Source organism: Symphalangus syndactylus, chromosome 8 (genome assembly GCF_028878055.3).
Source record: "Symphalangus syndactylus isolate Jambi chromosome 8, NHGRI_mSymSyn1-v2.1_pri, whole genome shotgun sequence".
NCBI lineage: Eukaryota > Metazoa > Chordata > Mammalia > Primates > Hylobatidae > Symphalangus > Symphalangus syndactylus.
Window position 1 is genome coordinate 13,621,125 of NC_072430.2, and position 20,821 is coordinate 13,641,945.

General features: G+C 62.8%; 2 protein-coding genes across 4 annotated transcripts; one reads left to right on the forward strand and one right to left on the reverse strand.

The window, feature by feature from the left end:
* Positions 1-2,484: 2,484 nt before the first annotated feature.
* On the reverse strand, positions 2,485-9,386 carry TRMT61A (tRNA methyltransferase 61A). The gene is made up of 4 exons (XM_055288061.2): positions 9,300-9,386; positions 8,214-8,573; positions 5,677-5,943; positions 2,485-3,978 (listed from the first exon to the last, which is right to left on the reverse strand). Exons 2-4 carry the CDS (start codon positions 8,542-8,544, stop codon positions 3,707-3,709), a joined length of 870 nt encoding a protein of 289 aa, XP_055144036.1. The 5' UTR covers positions 8,545-8,573; positions 9,300-9,386; the 3' UTR covers positions 2,485-3,706.
* Positions 9,387-9,645: 259 nt separating this feature from the next.
* CKB (creatine kinase B) lies at positions 9,646-19,733 on the forward strand. Of its 3 annotated transcripts, XM_055288060.2 has the most exons (8): positions 16,547-16,651; positions 16,910-17,114; positions 17,238-17,392; positions 17,465-17,597; positions 17,981-18,152; positions 18,816-18,939; positions 19,087-19,276; positions 19,358-19,733. In XM_055288060.2, the coding sequence occupies exons 2-8, from the start codon at positions 16,922-16,924 to the stop codon at positions 19,534-19,536; spliced, it is 1,146 nt and encodes a 381-aa protein (XP_055144035.1). In that variant the 5' UTR covers positions 16,547-16,651; positions 16,910-16,921; the 3' UTR covers positions 19,537-19,733. The 3 variants fall into 3 exon arrangements, with proteins under 3 accessions (XP_055144034.1, XP_055144035.1, XP_055144033.1); XM_055288059.2 differs by lacking the exon at positions 16,547-16,651 and adding an exon at positions 9,646-9,664 and having other exon boundaries at positions 17,238-17,597; XM_055288058.2 differs by having other exon boundaries at positions 17,238-17,597.
* The last annotated feature ends 1,088 nt before the right edge of the window (positions 19,734-20,821 follow it).

The following is a 20,821-nucleotide window of genomic DNA, read 5'->3' on the forward strand; positions in this document are numbered from 1 at the left end:
TCCACACCAACCCAGACCTGCCACACAGGGTCCAGGCCACTGCCGCTCCCGCAGCCACAGCTCACTCTGCACTGTGTGCCCAGATCTGGGTCTGGCTCCTGGGAGCCCCGAAGGGCAGGCTTGGGCGTCCTGAATGGGCAGGGGCTGGCACGTGGGAGGCACTCAACCCACGCATGCTGGTGACAGCACCCACCCTCTGTGGCTGGAGAGGACAGGGCACGGGGCCCAGCAGTTGCTCACTCCCTCCTGAGGGCATCAGGAGCCAGGCCCCTCCCTGGGGACCCTCTCGCTCAAGGCCCCTCCAGGCTGGCGTGCGAGCCCAACAGCCCCGGGGCTGTGGGGGCACTGAGTCCAGTGCCCACCCTGCTTAGAGCAGCTTTGGAAATGGCACTTGCCAGCCCAGAGGCTGGAGGTGCAGCCTCTCCATCCACTGCTTCTGGGGCACCACCCATCCCACCTGCGTGACTCGCCCACCCTTCTCCAATGTCCACCTGCCCAGGTGTCTCCTCTTCTGAGGAACCTTCCAGGACTCTGCCTGAAAACTCTCTGCCCTCTAGGGTCATGCACTGGGGAACCACTTATGGCCAGGATTCCGGAGTTGCATCTATGTGCCTCAGTTTCCCTACCTGTGCAGTGGACTGTTGGGGGACTCGGGTCCCCTGGCAGCCCACCTACCCTCCATCTTCTGGCCCAGAGGTGGTGGGTGGAGACAGCAAAGCTGCAATGGAGGCGGGGGGGCATGGGGGGTACAGCCCCAGACCTAGACTGCGGGGGTGAGGGCCTCTTGGGCCCTCAGGGGCAACCCTGCCTCATCACGTTCTGCTAGACAGGGTGTGCCCCCAGCGGCCTGCTGCCGTCTACCCACCCAGAAACCCTGCCCTGGTCCCCACTCGTGCAGCCCAGGTTGGGCCCAGCCCTCTGGGGCTCTTGGGTGAGGGGCTGGGCCCTGAGGCAGGCATGGGTGGGGCAGAGTGAGGCCCAGGAGCAGCTGACACCCCGGGGCTTCCTGAGGGAGGGGGACTCTAATCCCGGCTCTAGGGCAGTACCCAGGACCGGGACCCTCCAAGCAGGTGAGTCAGGGCCAGGGCTTGGGCAGCCGGGAGTCATGCGTCACTGTCTCTGCGGGACAGCAGGGCGAGGGGGGAGGAATTTCCAGGGAAAATCTGAGGGCCCCAGGCGAGTACACACTGGGCCAGGCAGGGCGTTTCCGGTGAATCCTTGCCCCATGATGAGCCCGTGCTGCTGACTTGAGCTGACTATCCGGGCCTGCTCATCGCTCACTCACGGCCATGGGCCCAGCCCTGCCTCTGAAAGCCAGGCTCCCCATCACAGAACTGGGGCGCTGCTTGCCTTCTGCGCCTCTGCTATGGGGGCTCCTTCGGGCCATGGTGTGCAGGACTCTACCGCCTGGGCGTTAGATGGTCTGGGGAAGCATGCTGAGAAAAGGACATTTGAAGGGGTCTTGAAGGACATACAGGAGTTTAATGCTGGCTCAAGGCCAGGTGAGGATCCAAGCTGAGGGAGTGGGGTGAGGCCCAGCTGGGTCTAGAGGGCTATACGGTAGGGGTGGATGCCTGGAGGCTCAAGGTCATCACGGGGGCCTGTGTGCAGGGCAGAGCAGCAGGGCCGAGGGGATTGAGACAGCGACTCTGTCCCATGTGACAACTAAGCGTGGGCTGGGACCTCCCGCTCTCCATGTGCAGACCCTGGTGACTCACCCAGGGCCACCACCTGGGCAACCAGCCCCAGCTGGAAAATGGGCACAACCTGGACCCTGCAGTGCCTGAGGCCTATGTGTCCTATAAACCATGGAGCTGCGCCTCAAAGAAACACCTCCTGGTGTTCGCCCATCAGACACCATGCAGGTCTTTGCTGTGGCCAGAAGGGGCAGGGCAGGCTTGGGGGAACTGAGATCTCAGGGGTGTGCGTCACCCAGTTCATGACACCCCAGGCACAGCCTGACCCCAAAGCTCCTGGCATTAGGGTCACCCACTTCCATGCTGAACCTGACCAAGGGCCCCTCCTCTGTGCTCCAGGTGAGGAACAAGGTTAGGAGGGAAGCTGGGTCTTGGAAGGACAAGCCCTCGGAGCAGGGCTGAGCAACTCTCAGGGACACAGGCCTCCCGGACCACATTAGCCACAGCCCCCGGTGACCCACAGTGTGACACTTCGCAGGGACCAGGCAGCCTGGGGTGGACCCTTCCTTCAGGGGCGCATGCAAGTAACCCAGGCAGCCACACTGAATTCCAGCCCGGGGCTGTGGAAGAAGGCCCAGCACTCCTGGACCACCCCAACCCCAGGAACGAGCGGCCTTTTCTGCAGCCAGATGGGGGTGGCCACACATTCGCCCCTTTGTCCTGGAGACTGGAGCGCCCATCATGCCAAACCAGGACAGGGAGGAGCAGGGATCGGGGCAGAGCGCAGGCAGGGCTGGCCTAGACAGCAGCTGGGGGTGGCCTTGGCTGCTAGGGATCACTCAGAACAGAGGGGGACGGCACGTTTATTGCTCACCACTCACTCTTGGGGCCAGGTCCCTGCTAGCACAGCACTCAAGGCCCCCAGCACAGGGGAAATGGAGGCTCCCAACAGCTGCTGGCTGCCTGGGCAGAAACCCAGGCCCCCTAGGCACCAGCGGCAGCTCCGAGGGCCCCACGGCTGACACAGGCGCTGGTCCTTTCTTGAGGCTGTCACACACCAGGGCGGGCGAGGAGAGCCCCCGGCCTGGGTGTCCCACCCTCTGTCCCCGCTTTGGGAAATGCCCCTAAGCTTAGCCTTTAAGAGGTGATCACACAGGCACTGTCCCTGGGAGGTGTCCTGGATGCACCTCCCCCACCCCACACCGTTGTCCCCACGGGGGGACCTCCTCCATGCCCTTGGCTTCTGTGAGGGGTAGGGGTGCCTCCATAGTTCCGGGACTCACAGGCTGGCATTCACACCCCAGCCCCGACACACTTGCCTGGTCACCTGCGGCAGACAACCCACTCTGCTGCTCCTCCCCGCAGCGCTGCCCGGCCTCAGCGAGTGCAGCCCGTCAAGGGGCTCTAGCTGGGTGGGGGATGCCCCGCCTCTTGGACATTAGTGGATGCAGACCTGGGCTGAGCCCAGTGCTGTGACATCAGCCTGGAGACCAGAGAGCAGGGCCACCTCCCTGGTTCCTGGACTGGCCTGGTCTCCTAGCGCTGGGGAGAGCAGGGCAGGGATTCTGGGTCAGCTCACCCCAGCTTCTGGCCAAGGCTGGAGCCTCGGCCCGGGGACTGGAGAAGCACGAGATGGTCTCAGGCCCCATGGGGCAGCCAGGGCCGTGGGGGCCCAGGGGTCAGATGCAGCGTGGCCTCAGGGACAATGCCCCCTCCCTCCTCCACCCCCTTCCTGCTTAGGCCCACCTGGGAGGGGGTCAGACTCCCCCACCTGTACCCTTTGGCTTCAACACCCAGGGGAGCCTGTGGCAGTGGATACTTCATATTGGCAACAAACAGCAGCTGGGATGGGCTGCAGGGCTGGACAGGAATGGCTGAGGCCCAGCCCCAGCACTGCTCCTCCATCACAGCCGCCCTTCCTGCCGTCCCACTCTGGCCACCCAGGAGGCCCCCAAGCCCCGCCCCACCGTCTGTGTCTGGCAGGCGTCGCTGACCATATAAGGTGCCTCTGGCCTCCCTGCCCAGCCCTTCGGTGCTCCCAGCTCCCTGGTGCCCTGGGCGGCGGCCCCCTAGCCTGGGGTCTTGGTGGCAAAGGTCAGGTAGCCGGTGTGGCCCACGGCCTCCTTCATGGGCGTGCCACTGCGGAAAGGGATGGTGTCGGAGCCGGCAGGGCCATCTGTACCCGCACCCAGGTCAGGCAGTGGCAGGCTGACAGTGCGCACGTTGTAGACCTGTGGCAGCACCTCCAGGGTGCTCAGCTCCGAGAAGCCTCGCGCTGCCAGGGCCTGGCACGTGCGTTGCACCTGCTCGATGCACGGCGAGAAGGAGCAGAAGCGCCCGCCTGTGGGAAACAGGACCCAGGGGTCAGAGGGCAGGGGTGGCAGAGCCTGGCCTGTCTGGCCCTAGCATCCCTGGACTCCCACCTTAGGGTCTGAGGCCAGCCTAAGACGGCCCCAACACAGACTGCAAGTCCTCCAGAGAGCTGGGACTGCAGGGCAGAGGGGACTGGCCCTCAACTGACAGCCCAAGGGGCCTGGCGCCGCTGTTCATCTCACCCAGCTTAGCCACACCAGGCCCTCCCAAGTGCCAAGCACTGGGTCAAGCCCGCGCTGCCATCGTCTCACTCGGCCCGCAGCAGGCACTGCTCTCCTGCCTTCCACAGGGCTGCTGGAGCGCTGGGCCCAGGCAGCTCTGACAGCATGGCAGCGCGGGGCGGTGCGGGGGCCGCTGCTGTCACAGGAAATTAGAGGCTGTCGCTGCTCCCGGGAACAGGAGGCGCCTACTCAAATCTGAGCCCGAGCATGACAGCCCCTCCCTGCTGCCTCCCACCAGCACAGCCGCGGGCTTCACTCAGCCTGGCCCGCAGTGAATGAGAACCCAGCCCTGGTCCCTGTCCTGGCAGGGAGGACCTGGGGAAGCCAGGGCCGGGTAGAGGTATGTGGCCCAGGCAAGTGTCCTCAAACGTCCCTGAGGCTTGGTCCCGTCAGCTGTACCCTAACACGGGGCCGCCGGGAGGTTCGGGGTTACAGGAGGCACCTTCTGTGTGACAACAGCCTAGACAGGGCACAGAGGCTGAGCACGCCGCACCCTCCCCAGCGGGCTCCCGTGGCCAGCAAGAGATGCTGGGCCCACGAATGAGCCAGGAGCCTTTGGACCCAGAAGGGGGCGCTTGCAGGGAAAGGGACAGGTCCCAGAGGCAGGCGCGGGTTCCCTGGGCCACTCTGGAGGAAGGAGTCACAAATGCAGCAGGGGGGCCTCAGGGGAGGCTCTGCTGGGTTCAGCCTCCCTGGGACTATGGTCCAGGCCCAGAAGTGTCCCCAGAGCAGGGAGACTAGGGAGGCAGGGTGTGGAGATCCCCACAGCTACCCCCCTCAGCAGAGACCAGGACCCAGGAGTCAGGGCTGGGCTGGAGCTAGCAGGGGACCCCTGGCCACAGCCTTGCTGTTCGCACCAGGCCTCGGCTAATTTTTGAGGTGGGGCGGGGCGCCCCGCACCCCCACCCTCCAACTTCTCACAATGCAACTCTCAGCTGGGAAGAAGGAAGGGGCCCCTGCTGCCTGAGCCGCTCCTTCTCCAGAAAAGGGAAAAACCCTGGGCCTCCCAGCCACCTCCCTGGCTTGAGGCCCGACCTTCCCCAGGGCTGCCCCGCCTCCGCACCCAGCATCTTCCCTAAAAGGGGCCAGCTCCCTGGGCTCCAGAGCATGGGGGAGGAGAGACTTTGGGAAACAGCAGGGACGGGATTCCAGACCCCTCTGGCCAGGCCTGCCCTGGACTTGGGTGGCGCTGCCACCTTCCTCCATCAGGGGGTTGGGAGAGGCCAGAGACCAGGAGCAGGGCCCAGCCAGGGCCCATCCTCCCCAGCTCTGCCTCCCCTGGCCAGCCTGACCCACTCCTCACCTCAGGCCAAAACGGGGCCCTGGCCTGGCCACTGCCATGGTGTGGCTTGGTCTCTGGACCCCTTTGAGATCCCAGGAGCTCAGTCCTGCACCCTTGCCCCACCCCCGCCCAGACTGTAACTCTCCCAGAACCCCTTATGCACCTTCGACCTTGAGGGCATCCCAGGCATGGCCCACGGCCTCCCAGGGTGACGGGATGTCCAGGAAGACGGCGTCGGCCACGTGGCTCACGCCAAAGCCACTGCGGCACACGTCCTGGGTGCGCACAGTCACCCAGCGGCCCACACGGTGCTCCTGGAACTCCTCCCGGGCCTTCTCTGCCCGCTGCTGGTGGAACTCCACCGTGTGCAGGTGGCCCGTGGGTGCAATGGTGCGGATGATGGCGTGGGACACAGAGCCACTGCCAGTGCCTGGCAGGACAAGAAGGGATGGGCAAGGCATCAGTTGGGACTGCTCGGGACCCACAGCCTCCCAGGAAACAACCCCCACCTCACCCTGGAGACCCACACAGAGCTCGGGAGGACCCCAGGCTACAGGTGGGTGTCACTCCAGGGCTGCGTGGTCCTGGCTGCCTAAAGCCCCAGGCTAGCCCTGGGTTGGGCACCCTGTCTAGGGGTGAGCTGGGGTTGACAGGCTGTGTATGCCATGCTGTCTGTTGTGGGCACAGGCGAGGCCAGTGGCAACCCTGCCCTATCCCGCCTAGCGCAGGTATAGGCAATGAGAGCAGCCCAGTTGCCTGGAGCCTCCGGGGAAATCTGTGCAAGGGGGACAGGGAGGCCATCCCATCGCTCAGCCCTGTCTCCTTCCATGCATGACCAATCCCTTCCTCAATCCCCGTCAGCAGCAGCCCACCCTGCCTCCACCCTGCCGGTCCTCATGCCCACCTCTCCCCAGAAGCTCCTTGGTCCCCCTGAGACAGCCCACCCCCACGAAGCCTGCCCAAACCTGCCCCCACCACACAGGGGCTGGGGCTCTGCCCTGGCCTGGTTGGACTCAGGACGCAGGGCCTGGCCACCAGCCACACCACCCCAGTCCTCCCCAGCGCACCTGCCCCCAGCTTCCCTCAGGACGGCCCCTCTGCTTGACTTCCTGTCCTATGGAAAGGGCCAAGGCTTACACCCCTCCTCCCGCTCCAGCTTCAGAGGCCATCTGCCTGATATCACTCCCATTCCCAGCCCCTCCACTCGAGACTCCTGCGAGAGCAGCCACTGCACACTTGCCACCCATCCCTCGAACCCAAATAGCGCTGAGCATCGCAAGTGCTTGGGCCAGACCCATGGAGGTGCCTCCACTCCCTCTATCCCGTCCCACGTCCTGCCACCTCCCACATTCTTTTCAGGGGCCAGCCCCTCTCCCCACCTGTCCAGCCCCTCCCCTAGGTGCCCCCAGCCTGCCTTTCCCCTCTGCAGAGCCTGGCCATGCCCCCTTCCCACTAACAGGCAAGTCAGACTTGTTGGCGTCCGGGGTGGAGCTCGCTTCCCCTCCAGCCTCCCTCCCAGCCCCTCTGCCTCCCCCGCTGAGCCTGACTCGGCAGCATGCTCCAACTGCAGGGCCTCAGCACGGCTCCTCCTTGGTGCAGAGCTGTCCCCTGGCTCTTCGTAGGTCCCTCCTCGTCATGTTCAACTCAAATGTCCCCTCCTCAGAGAGGTCTTCCCTGCCTGGCCTAGCTGGAGGGACCCCACTCTGGGTCCCCCTCAGACATGCAGCCCTGTCTCACAAGCTTCACAGCAACCAGCAGCACTGAGATGCTCACCCAGGCTGTGTCCCCCTCCTCGAGGGCAGGAACCTGGTCTCTCTTGTTCACGGTTCCTAGGAGGGGACCTGGCGTATCTGAGGAGGCCAGGAGAAGCGTGCTGCTTGATTGAGCTCTCTCACGAGAGTGGGGCAGGGGCGGAGAGGCCAGCACCCGCCACAGGATGAACAGGAGCAGCAGCTGATGGGGTTAGCTAAGTCCTGCTCTCCACCCCTCCCACCCAGACACCCCAGGGAGGGACACGGTGACCCGCAGCCCTCAGAAAGCCAGCATGGCAGTGCTAGGCACTCTTCCTGAACCTGGACCCTAGCTCTCCTGCCCATGAGGAACACGCCACCAACAACCTAGATGCATCAGGGCCTGGGGCCAATCTTGGCTTCGATCGCCACGCTGGGCGGCCCCAGCACCTGTATGTGTGCAGGGGTTCCCACAGCCCAGGCCCTGGACTCAACAACAATGGTGCTCACATTCATTGGTAGCAGGTGAGGATCTGATCATGGATGAGGATGGGGAAGGCTCCCCACCTACAGTGAGCTCCTCGGGGTAGCCCTGGCCTCTTTCCAGAAGGGGCAACTCTCTCTGCTTCACCATCAGCACAGAGGACTAGAGGTTGACGGTCAGCACCTAGGACAGCGCCAAGCATCAAAATGGCCACGCCCCACCAAGGCAAGCAGGACCCTCATTAGAGCACCAATCCTCCCCAGCTTCCCCTGGTCCATTTCCCACCACCTCTCACTCCAGTTACAGCACCAGCCTCCTAATGGGCATCCCTGCCTCCACCTTCACTCCCTGCTGTCAGCATTCCGGAAAGATGTGAAAATAGAAACTGAGGAGCCACATCTGTCTGTAGGAAGGGCAGGCTGGAGGCTCTGACCTCCACGTTTGTGTCAATTTCTGAGTTAAACTGAGGCAGCCTGAGGAACTCACCAGACTCACAGACCACAGAGCCGGGCCGAAGCTCCAACATCATGGTGATGAGGGCGATGTCTGTGGAGTAGAGGATCTGAGTGCGGTGGGGCAAGTTCAGCGTCCAGAGCTCGGGCGTGGGGTGCAGCACGTACACCCAGCCTCCTCGGCCGCACGTCACCTTGGAGCCGAAGGGGCGGCCGATAAGGTCAACTGAGTGCCTCAGGACACCATGCCGGGTCTGGGTCTGTGCCCCACGCTGCACACGCACTGCCACCATTGCACCGTGGCCCAGTGACAGGATGGCCGTGTCACCCTCCTTGATCAGCTCCTCGTATGCCACGAAGCTCATGGTGCTAACGTCTGGCAAGGGCCAAGGACCTGGGGAGGGGTGTGGGTAGGCATGAGCAAGTCAAGAGCAGGATGAGGGCCTGGGGTCTAGGTAGAAGGCTCCGAGGCCTACATCCCAGCAGTGGGCATGGACGGGGTGTGGCTAGCTCAGCCTCTGCCACTGCCTGACAGGGAGCCCAACAGCGCTGCACTCTGGCCTGGCCTCTGAAACCTTTTTTGGTCTAGGACAAGAGACAGGGACTATGAGCCTAAATCAGAGATGAAAAGACTGAGGCTTGGCAATGGCGGAGGTCGGTCCCACGGATTCCCGTAGTGAGGACCCGACCCTCCCATCACCCTTCTCCAGGAGCTTGACTCCCATTCCCCAGGTGTGAGATGAGGAAGCGCCTTTGCGAGGTGTCCACCGGCGGGGGAGAAGCAAATGGTCAATGAGGTCACCTCCAAGCCAGGCTTGATTCCCCGTCCCCGTCTCCCCCACGGGGGCTAGGTGGAAGGGTATGACAGAGGAGTAAGGGTTCCCCTGGGTGTGCGGGTGGCAGGGTATGACAGAGGAGTAAGGGCTCCCCAGGAAGGGACTGGGGACGCGGAGCTGGCCGTCCACGCAAACACCGCCCAGCCAGCGCAGAGGCAGCAAGGGGCCAGCCCGGGCCGGCGGGGGCCGCCCATGCGAGGCCGGAGGAACAGGCCCTGCGCGCCGTGCCCGGCCCGGGCCACCCTCACCCGCGCCCTGCCACCCTGGGCCCCGCGGAGTCTCACCTGCGACGCACCCGCTGCCGGGGCTCCACACGTGCCTCCGCGACGCGCGGCGGCGGCGGCCACACCACTTCCGGCTCCGCGCCCGCTGATGACGTCAAGCCCCGCCTCGCCCCCTCCGCGCACGGGATCCTGGGAGCGCCAGGCTGCCCTTCCCGCCCCTCCCAGAGGACGTTTCCTGGGCGACTTCTTCCCTCATGTGAGCTGCTCTGTTTACACTTGCTGGTCGCTGGAAGATCGAAAGACTGGACAATATCCATATGGCGGCCGGCCGGCGCGGTGGCTCTCGCCTGTGATCCCGCGCTTTGGGAGGCCGAGGCGGGAGGTTCTTCTGAGCTGAAGAGTTCGAGACCAGCCCAGGAAACGTAGTGAGACCTCACCATCTCTACAAATAATGACAAACAAACAAAAGGTCCCCCCGCCCCGCCAGCCGCGGGTTGCCGTCGCACCCAGGCACATTTGAAGGGCGGCAGGAGCCAAGGCCTGGCTGTCACTGCTGTCCCGGACGCCTTTGACAGCCCCTGGGGGTTCACCAGAGGGCTGGCCTTTGGCTCACTGCCCAGTCTCTGTGAGGACACTTTGCCATAGACATTTTGTTATTGCAGACTGCTCAGGGAACACCCCTGACTGGGCCCTAAGATGAATTCCAGAAAAGGAATCGCAGATCAAGAGGCGGTTCTAAAAGGCTTGGGCTAGGGTCAGCCAGAGCTCTGTGCAGCAGATGGGGGCCTGGAAAAGTCTGCAGAAGTGGCCTTCCGCCCAGGCCCTGCCTTCCCCGACGGGGGCACGTTCTCCTGAGTGCAGAGCTGCTTCTAGGAGGGAGTGGGGGTCCCGTGTCCCCTCCTGGGAACCAAGGCATAATGAGAACTGGATGACTTGGGCCCACTTTTGGGTCTGGTGAGGAGCCTGAGCAGGAGACTGGAGGAGGTGCTGCTGGAAGATGGGCAGAAAAGGGAAGCGGGAGTGGTGTTCTGTCTCAGCAACACTGTTCCCAGCTGGCTCCTCTGTGGAGTGTGTGTGCAGGGGAGCGGGGGCAGGGGACACGGATTTTCTTCCTCCAGCTCTTAGCTCTCAGGACCAGAGCGTGGAGAGGAACAGAGACCCCCCTACCCAGCCTAGGGTTTAGCCTGCGCCCGAACCCAAGCCAATTAGCAATGACCCTAGGGCACCCTCCCCAGTCACTCAGCCACTCCAGCCTGGTAAAATGAGGTGGCCAGGCTCCTGCAGGGCGAGCTCCGCTCTGGAGCCCTGGCAGCCTGTAGCGCACTCAACTCTCTCGCCTCTCGGGCAGGCCAGGCCAGGGTGTTTGTGGCCGTCGCATTGGCTTCTTGGGGTCCATCATGAAAACCTAGCGGTCCAACCTCAGCCCCTCTGTGTCCCTGCCCTAGCTGCGGCTGAGAGCCCCCAGGAGTGAGCTAGTGAGAGGCCTTCCATGGCCTCCCACTCTCTGTGGGCTCCTGTCCCTGTGGGGCCACCACGCTGGCCACCAGCTGCCTCTACTTCTGCCGTATGGCCTCCCTGCCTTCTGCTCTCAACGTTGAAACAACCCAGCCCCATCCACAGCTCCCCAACCTGTGTTCCAGTGGATGCTTCTCTCCCTTGATGATGCACTCGCCTGAGTCACCCCCTAATTTCTCCCCTGGGGGATTCTGACTTTCCACTGCTCTTGGGTGTCTCTTCCCCAGCCTCTCAGCTGTGGTGTGGAGTCAAGGCCGGGTGCCTATAAGGGCCTAAGGTAGGACTTGGTGACTCGGTGGTGGTTTCCCTGGGTTCCAGCTTCCCTCTTGCCTCTCTGTCTATTACTGGCTGGTCAACTCCTCCAGTGCCCCTTCCTCTAGGCAGCCCCCTCAGCCCTGCCCACCTGCTCCATCTGAGCCTGCCCCCGTCCCCAGCCTGAGTCCTCAAGCAGAACCAACCCCCTCTACCTCAGCTGATGATTCCCTGTGCAGAGTTTGTACTGGGGCTCCCCTAACAAGAGCTGCTGCTGTATATGCCCAGCTGTGCCATCTCATTGAATTCTCCCCAGGATCCTAGGAGGGAGGGAACACTTTACAGATGGGGAAACTGAAACTCAGAGAGGTTAAATAACTTGCCTGAGGTCACAGCCAGTGAGGTCAAAGTGGGATTAGGATTTAAAGCCAATAAACCCGCAAAGCTCAGCACTGAGGAGGCTGAGGAGGGAGGACTGCTTGAGGCCAGGAGTTGGAGTTCCGCCTGGACAACATAGCAAGACCCCATCTCTTAATTAAGAATGAAAGCCGGCCGGGCGTGGTGGCTCACGCCTGTAATCCCAGCACTTTGGGAGGCCGAGGTGGGCGGATCACGAGGTCAGGAGATCGAGACCATCCTGGCTAACACGGTGAAACCCCGTCTCTACTAAAAATACAAAAAATTAGCCGGGCGAGGTGGCGGGCGCCTGTAGTCCCAGCTACGTGGGAGGCTGAGGCAGAAGAACGGCGTGAACCCTGGGGGGCGGAGCCTGCAGTGAGCCGAGATTGCGCCACTGCACTCCAGCCTGGGTGAAAGAGCAAGACTCCTTCTCAAAAAAAAAAAAAAAAAATGAAAGCCAGTAAACCGGCTTCAGAGAACCAATGGCCAATTTGAAGAAAGGTGGGAACAGGCAGGAAGGATGCCCACTGGGGAGGCTGCTCTGCCCAAATCCCTGGCAGGGACCACGTGACTGCAGTCCCTCCCCTCTGAGCAGCACAGCCTCCTACCCCACTGTGCTCTGTGAACCCCAGTCAGCCTCTGTCCCTCTCCTGACCTCAGCCTACTTCCTCTTCGGGCTCTGCAGAACTCAGGGGCAGGGCACTGGGAGGAAGCAATGCTGCCTCCTACAAGGATAGAGTCCAATGCCCTGCCTGGAGTCTGCCCTGTGCCTGACCTGCTGAGCTGGGTCATGTTTTGTGGATAAAAGGCCTGGGCCTCCTTTGAAGCCCCCTCCAGGCCCAGTGGTTCATGTGTAACCAGGTGTGATTTCTGAGGAACCCGGACCAAATACTGGCCTGGTAGCGTCATGCAGCCTCCTGCCTGGATGCTGCCAGAGCAACCCCTGCAGACCCCGGGGAGAGCAGGCGCTGTGGACAGGGGAGGTCAGCTGGAGGGGAGGCGGGCACCTTCCAAACCCCTCCCCTTGTGCACCTGCTCTGGGGGCCACTAAGGCTCCCAGTCAGCCCCTGCCTGGGGGGTCTCACCCTGACTTTTGGGTCTGAAGGCCTTGAGGGCCAGCTCCCCACTGTTATCTGCTGCTGCTGTCCCCGTCACAGCTGCCTGGCCCCCCTACACTGTCGGTCTGCCCCAGGCAGGCTAGCACAGGGCCGGTGCTCTGGGAGGGTGGAAGGATTGCTGGGCCCATGACTGGACACCTCTGTCCCCCAACTTCTTTTTTTTTTTTTTTTTTTGAGACGGAGTCTCGCTCTGTCGCCCAGGCTGGAGTGCAGTGGCACAATCTCGGCTCACTGCAAGCTCCGCCTCCTGGGTTCACGCCATTCTCCTGCCTCAGCCTCTCCGAGTAGCTGGGACTACAGGCGCCCGCCACCACGCCTGGCTAATTTTTTGGTATTTTTAGTAGAGACGGGGTTTCACCGTGGTCTCGATCTCCTGACCTCGTGATCCGCCTGCCTCGGCCTCCCAAAGTGCTGGGATTACAAGCGTGAGCCACCGCGCCCGGCCTATCCCCCAACTTCTGATCTATCTGCACATTGAGACCAGCCTGGCCAACACAGTGAGATCCCTGTCTCAACAGAATAAAAACAAAAATAAGATGATCTTCTGTCTGCACACTGGGGACAAAAACACCCACCTCAGAAAGCTGAGGGTTGCCAGCGGCCCCAGGCCAGAGCTGCCCCAGTGCCAGGCTCACTGCTTGCCATAGGCAGCCCTGCCCTCTGGACCTCATATCTGCAGTTCTGACCTTGCCTGTGGAGGGAAAGTGTAGGGAAAAGAAAGAGAGATCAGACTGCTACTGTGTCTACGTAGAAAGAAGTAGACACAAGAGACTCCATTTTGGGCCGGGCGCGGTGGCTCACGCTTGTAATCCCAGCACTTTGGGAGGCCGAGGCGGGCGGATCACGAGGTCAGGAGATCGAGACCACGGTGAAACCCCATCTCTACTAAAAATACAAAAAATTAGCCGGGCGTGGTGGCAGGCGCCTGTAGTCCCAGCTACTCAGAGAGGCTGAGGCAGGAGAATGGCGTGAACCCAGGAGGCGGAGCTTGCAGTGAGCCGAGATTGCGCCACTGCACTCCAGCCTGGGCGACAGAGCGAGACTCCGTCTCAAAAAAAAAAAAAAAAGAAACTCCATTTTGTTCTGTACTAAGAAAAATTCTTCCGCCTTGAGATGCTGTTAATCTGTAACCCTAGCCCAACCCTGTGCTCGCAAAAACATGTGCTGTGTTGACTCAAGGTTTAATGGATTTAGGGCTGTGCAGGATATGCTGTGTTAAAAATGTGTTTGCAGGCGGTATGCTTGGTAAAAGCCATCGCCATTCTCCAGTCTCAAGTACCCAGGGACACAATGCACTGCGGAAGGCCTCAGGGACCTCCACCCGAGAAAGCCTGGGTATTGTCCAAGGTTTCCCCCCACTGAGACAGCCTGAGATATGGCCCGTGGGAAGGGAAAGACCTGACTGTCCCCCAGCCCGACACCCATAAAGGGTCTGTGCTGAGGAGGATTAGCGAAAGAGGAAGGCCTCTTTGCAGTTGAGATAAGAGGAAGGCATCTATCTCCTGTTCCTCCCTGGGAATGGAATGTCTTGGTGTAAAACCCCATCGTACATTCTATTTACTGAGATAGGAGAAAACTGCCTTATGGCTGGAGACGAGACATGCTGGTGGCAATACTGCTCTTTACTGCACTGGGATGTTTGTATAAAGTCAAACATAAATCTGGCCTATGTGCACATCGAGGCACAGCACTTTCCTTAAACTTATTTATGACAGAGACCTTTGCTCACATATTTTCCTGCTGACCCTCTCCCCACCATCACCCTCTAGTCCTGCCACATCCCCCTCACTGAAATAGTCGAAATAGTAATCAATAAATACTGAGGGAACTCAGAGACCAGTGCCGGCGCGGGTCCTCCATATGCTGAGTGCCGGTTCCCTGGGCCCACTGTTCTTTCTCTATACGTTGTCTCTCTGTCTTATTTCTTTTCTCAGTCTCGTCCCACCTGACGAGAAATACGCACAGGTGTGGGGGGCTGGCCCCCTTCAGGAAAGGGGAAAGGGGGTCCTTTCCCATGGGGGACCTGGGGAAACAGGTTAGGGAGGGTGAGAGAGGGGAGGGTTGGCCTTCTGAGAAGCTGCAGATGCTGAGGACAGAGGAAGTCCTGAGTGTGGCCCCCAAGTCTCTCCCTCCCCCAAGTCTGCCTCCAGGGGCTGCAGCTATCCCTTCCAGAAACAGAAACTTAAGCCCTCAGGCTTTGTGGGGTAGCAGGTGGGCCGCTGCAGAAATTTCTAAAATTGGGGGAAGAGGCTGCACGGGCCACAGAGTGCAGGAATTCCAGGCTTAAGGGACACCTGCTGTCTGGCCAGCCCAGAGGGGCCGTTTGCCTTTTTACATGGGTTGGTTTTATTAAGTCTAAAAAATGCTGACTTGGAACAGGACGAAGCATGCCAAGGAGCAAAGAGGCATGTGTCTCCTCTGCAGTGACCATGGGGATGAGACAGGGGGCAGGGCCCCCACACCGATGCTCACATAGGCAGAGGCGAACAGGCTTCCCCTGCCTTTGGGCCTTGGCTCTGGTGCCTTCTCCTCAGAGGCACCTATTCGGGGTCCCTTATACCCGGAACTCCACTGCTCTGTGTCCCCCTGACCCCAGCAGCACTGATCTGATGTCATCTGGTTTGTTGGGCTGCTGGCTCATGGCCAGTCTTCCTCCAGCAGCAGGCGCTGTGTACCTTGCTACCTGCTGCATCCCCAGCGGCTGGCACCCGGCAGGTGCTCATTGTGCCACTGCTGGAGGGATTTGTATCAAATATACCCACAGATAAGGGTTCCTCCCTTCCTTGCTTTATTCACAGAGCAACGGATGAGGGTCCTTGATGGATATTAACCCCACGTACTCCACTTCCCCCTCTTAACAGCTGCATAATATTCCACAGCAAGCAGATGCCTTCCTACCCTTGGCCACTCCCGCCTGATGGGCATTGGGTTGTATCCAGATGTGTTTGTTTTTCCCTCCACAGATCTGTTGGTCCATTAGGGGAGAGAACTGAGACATCCTTTCTAAGGGCTGCATTCCTAGAAGGGGAGATTGCTGGGTCACAGAGTTCGAACATTGTTAATGTTAATAGATTCTGCCAAATTACCTTGCCAAAAGCATGCAGCAAATCAAGTTGCAGGCAGCCTGTAGACGCCTGTCTTCCCGCATTCCAACTCAAAGCCAGCACTGGCTGGGGTCGATCTGGGAGTGCTGGGGGTAGGGACAGGTGGAGTCACTGCTTAATTTGCATGATTCTGGTTATTCGTGAGATGAGTTTTTTTTTTTTTTAATCGCACTTATGCTTATTGTTTATTAGCGTTTCCTCCTAGCTTTGCCTGAAGTCTCCGGGCACTGCCTTTGGGGGTCGGGTGAACTTGTTCCCTGCGAAGAGGGCCCAGGGTTGGGGTCTGGAAACTCCGAGGCTGCACTTGCCAGCGGCCTCTTAAGGCCACAGCGTCCCCGTGGTTTCTGGCTCGCATCCCCCCGAGACCCAGGACTTGTCCAAGGTCAGGGCACCGCGGGTGCCCCCGGGCTGGGCCGCAGCCAGACTGCGCCTCCCGCGCGCCTTCGCTTTGCACCAGGATCGCCCAGGACATGCCTGCGGGCACCTTGAGGAAGGTCGGTGGCTCCGGGCCAGCTCGCACTAGCCGGGGGTGGGTTCGGGGCAGTACCTGCTGCGGAAGCCCCGAACGCTTTCGCCCGGCCCCTCGCCGCCGCCGCGGGGGCTGGCTGGACTAGGTGGGCGGGCGCGAGGATGCGGATGAACCCAAGCGTCCTCGAGTGCCTGGGGGCTCTCTGCCTCAGTTTCCCGCGCGGAGGCAAGGGTGTGCGAAGGGATCCAGATATCCAAGGACCTGAGGTTTCGGCCCCGAGGTCTTGGGCGGGGGACTGGGTAGGCTGCGCGGGGTCCCAGCCAGGGGACAGCTCGGGTGGGCGGCCGGGGTGTTGGGGGCTGCGGGCGGCGGACAAAGCGGCGGCACCACCCCGCGGCGCGGGCCAATGGAATGAATGGGCTATAAATAGCCGCCAATGGGCGGCCCGCGTTGTGCCCCTTAAAAGCCGCAGGAGCGCGGAGCGGCCGCTGTTCGCCTGCGTCGCTCCGGGAGCTGCCGACTGACGGAGCGCCCCCGTCCCCGCCCGGCCACCCGGTGAGTGGGCCCGGGGGCCGGGGGCGTCCGCGCCGGGGCTAGGGGCGCTGCGTGCAAAGGGGGCGCGTCGCTTGGAGCGCGCGCCGGACCGGCCGGGGGTCCCCGGCGATGATGGCGCTCCCCGCGCGCGCTGCGGACCCTGCTGACCTTGGCCGCGTCCCGGGGGCGCCGGGGGCCCGGCGGCGGGGACGTGAGTGGTACGCGGGAGCCCGGGAACCCCGGCGTGCCGGTCCCCGCTGACCCCGCGTCTCCCCGCAGCCCGCCGCCGCCATGCCCTTCTCCAACAGCCACAACGCACTGAAGCTGCGCTTCCCGGCCGAGGACGAGTTCCCCGACCTGAGCGCCCACAACAACCACATGGCCAAGGTGCTGACCCCCGAGCTGTACGCGGAGCTGCGCGCCAAGAGCACGCCGAGCGGCTTCACGCTGGACGACGTCATCCAGACAGGCGTGGACAACCCGGGTACGCGACCCCTTGGGGCTGGGGTCCCGGCGCCCCCTCCCCGCGCGCAGCCGCAGGGTCCTCAGCAGCGCGCTCGGGCCCGGCAGTGACGTCACTGTCCCCGTCCCGCACCCCCTCCCCCAGGCCACCCGTACATCATGACCGTGGGCTGCGTGGCGGGCGACGAGGAGTCCTACGAAGTGTTCAAGGATCTCTTCGACCCCATCATCGAGGACCGGCACGGCGGCTACAAGCCCAGCGATGAGCACAAGACCGACCTCAACCCCGACAACCTGCAGGTGCGGGGCGGCGGGGGGGCTGGGCGGGCGGGGCCGGGGTCTCCGGGCGCTCACTCCCGTCTCGCCCCCCAGGGCGGCGACGACCTGGACCCCAACTACGTGCTGAGCTCGCGGGTGCGTACGGGCCGCAGCATCCGTGGCTTCTGCCTCCCCCCGCACTGCAGCCGCGGGGAGCGCCGCGCCATCGAGAAGCTCGCGGTGGAAGGTAGGGGCCGGGCGGGCCGAGGGGCGGCGGCGGCCGCGTCCGCCTCCCGGCGCGGTCCCCACCCGCTTTTGTTTACGTCGCCCGGGAGCGGCAGCCGCCGCCGCGCTCTTATCTGCGCGCGCCCGGGTTCAGTTTCCCGGAGGGACCGAGGGACTGAGGCCCAGCCCCGCGCCCACAGCGGCCTGGGGCCCAGGGAGGGCGGGTCCTGGCGCGGGGTCACCGCCTGGGACTGTCGCCCGGGCGGTGAGGACTGGACGCCCGCAAATCCGGGCGGGTGGGGGCCTCTGACGTCCCCCGAGGTGGGGCACGGGGGCGGGCGGGTCCGCGCTGCGGGCTGGAGAGGGGGGCGCGGGAGCCGAGCGTCCTGAGCGCACTCCCCGCAGCCCTGTCCAGCCTGGACGGCGACCTGGCGGGCCGGTACTACGCGCTCAAGAGCATGACGGAGGCGGAGCAGCAGCAGCTCATCGACGACCACTTCCTCTTCGACAAGCCCGTGTCGCCCCTGCTGCTGGCCTCGGGCATGGCCCGCGACTGGCCCGACGCCCGCGGTATCTGGTGCGTGTCCCTCTGCGCCCTCTCGCGGCGTCCTCCCTGCCGCCTCCCCTTTCCCTCTCGCCCCCTTCGGGGGAGTGGAGCCCCTCGCGGCGAGGAGGAGGGGGAGGAGGGAGGGGCCGGCCGCGCCCCAGGTCTGGGTTCCGTGACGCGCCTCCTCCTGCGCAAGTGACCTTGGCCGAGCAGGTGCGTTAAGGGACTGGGCCCCGGCCCGTGGAGGCTCAGGACTCAGCAACGCCTCCCCACCCCGAGACGTGAGGTGGGGGCGGGGCTCGCTGGCGCCTCTCCCCAACGCCCCTCGGAGCTGGAGCTCTTTGTTTTCTTTTCTCACTCCTCCGCCGCTGGGATTCTACCAGGGGCTGGTGACGCGGAAGCTTCTCCAGGGGCAGGGCTCCTACCCCCACTGTGGGGGGCGGGTCGGGATGTCCTGGCGGTCCCTGGCCCCGCCCCACCTCAGGCCACAGCACGTGATGGCAGCTGGGGTTCTCCTGCTGTGAGGCGTCCCTGTTCCCCTGCCTGCCCCGTGTTGGCGGGTGGAGTCTTGGCAGTAGCCCCCACTCCTGGGCACGGCTGGGAGCAGCACCTTGGGGATTTGAGAAGTTCCTTTGGTCTGGGGGCAGCCTGGGGCTTTTTTCTGGATATGCCCTGAGACCAGCCCTCCCGCAGGCACAATGACAATAAGACCTTCCTGGTGTGGGTCAACGAGGAGGACCACCTGCGGGTCATCTCCATGCAGAAGGGGGGCAACATGAAGGAGGTGTTCACCCGCTTCTGCACCGGCCTCACCCAGGTGCCAGGGACGGGGCAGGCCCAGGGCCCCAGCAGGGATGTGGGTGCCCCATCAGTCCCCCTGGGGGATTTCCGGGGCTTGGGAGTCTCAGGGCCTGTAGGGGTTTCAGGCAGGCCTTCTCCCTCATACCCTTTTCTCCATCTGCAGATTGAAACTCTCTTCAAGTCTAAGGACTATGAGTTCATGTGGAACCCTCACCTGGGCTACATACTCACCTGCCCATCCAACCTGGGCACAGGGCTGCGGGCAGGTGTGCATATCAAGCTGCCCCACCTGGGCAAGCATGAGAAGTTCTCGGAGGTGCTTAAGCGGCTGCGACTTCAGAAGCGAGGCACAGGTGAGCAGGGCAGGTGCTGCGGGCTTCCCGTTGGCCTTTGGGCAGCCCTGTTTCCTCCGCCCTGACTTGCTGTCTCCCCAGGCGGTGTGGACACGGCTGCGGTGGGCGGGGTCTTCGACGTCTCCAACGCTGACCGCCTGGGCTTCTCAGAGGTGGAGCTGGTGCAGATGGTGGTGGACGGAGTGAAGCTGCTCATCGAGATGGAGCAGCGGCTGGAGCAGGGCCAGGCCATAGACGACCTCATGCCTGCCCAGAAGTGAAGCCCCGCCCACACCCGACACCAGCCCTGCCGCTTCCTAACTTATTGCCTGGGCAGTGCCCACCATGCACCCCTGATGTTCGCCATCTGGCGAGCCCTTAGCCTTGCTGTAGAGACTTCCGTCACCCTTGGTAGAGTTTATTTTTTTGATGGCTAAGATACTGCTGATGCTGAAATAAACTAGGGTTTTGGCCTGCCTGCGTCTGAGTGGTGCCTCTCCTTTCCCGGGGGGAGGGGGAAGGGCAGCAGCCAGGTCCCAGGAGTCTTGAGTCCTGGGCCTGCTGTGGGCCTCGCCTTCTGTGAGATGGGTCAGGAGCCAGCAGGTGGCCACTCTGTTCTGCCTGCCCCACCTAGTCCTTGGGCCCCTTCCCTCATGTCTATCGGGCTGTGCAGGCAGGAACATGGGGGAGTGCGAGGGAGGAGTTCCAGGCCTGAGCATCTGAGGGCATTCAGGCCTGGGTGTGGAGCCTGGCACGTTCCTCAGGCCGATCCTGCAGGGTGGGGGAGGTAGGGATAGTGGAGGTGGGAGGTTGACCTCAGAAACTTGAGAGCTTTCCGGTCCCTCCAACTGGGTTCCTCCTCCAGTCTTCCAAGCTGCAACATTATCAGATCCAGGCATGTCCCTGCCTCCTTCCTACCCCGCCAACACCTACTCTCTATCTTCTCTTCCCTGCTTCCTTCTCTCTCAGCCTGGGCCTTCAGGCTGAACAGCCCCCCTGGCTCCACTGGTCCTTGGGCTCAGTCCTCAAGACTCTCTAGCAGCCCTGGGGAGCCATTGGTCCCCCCTTTACTGGCAGCCTCCTTTTCAGGGGTCTCTGGGTGTCCAGCCCCTTGGCCTCAAGGTGGAACCACAAGGTAGGGACCCTGGGGCAAAAGGGGGGTTGGGGCTGTTTAGGGCTTGGTCTCCCTGGTCCCTGGTGCAACCCCCCCCCAACTCACCCTAGTTGCCACTTGCCGCCGTCCCTGCCCAGCCTCTGGCTCACGGCTCCTACCACGGTTGGGCACCCTGAGGTGCTCGGCCAGCTCAGGGAGTGGAGGCGGATGGGTGAACCAGCGGGGGCTAGAAATCCTGCTCCCCACCTTCCTCCAGCTCCTAAGCTCCAAGGACGCAGCCTGTGCTGCCACCTGCTGGCCAGGGCCTCCTCTGCCCCACCCCTGGGGATAAGGGTCTGGGGAAGGCCTCATCCTGCATCTCCATACCCACCTGGACACTAAAAGTGGGGGATCACTGGGCTCTCACCTCCTTGGGACACGAGGGGATGGTCAACCTAGACACTGGGGCCCAG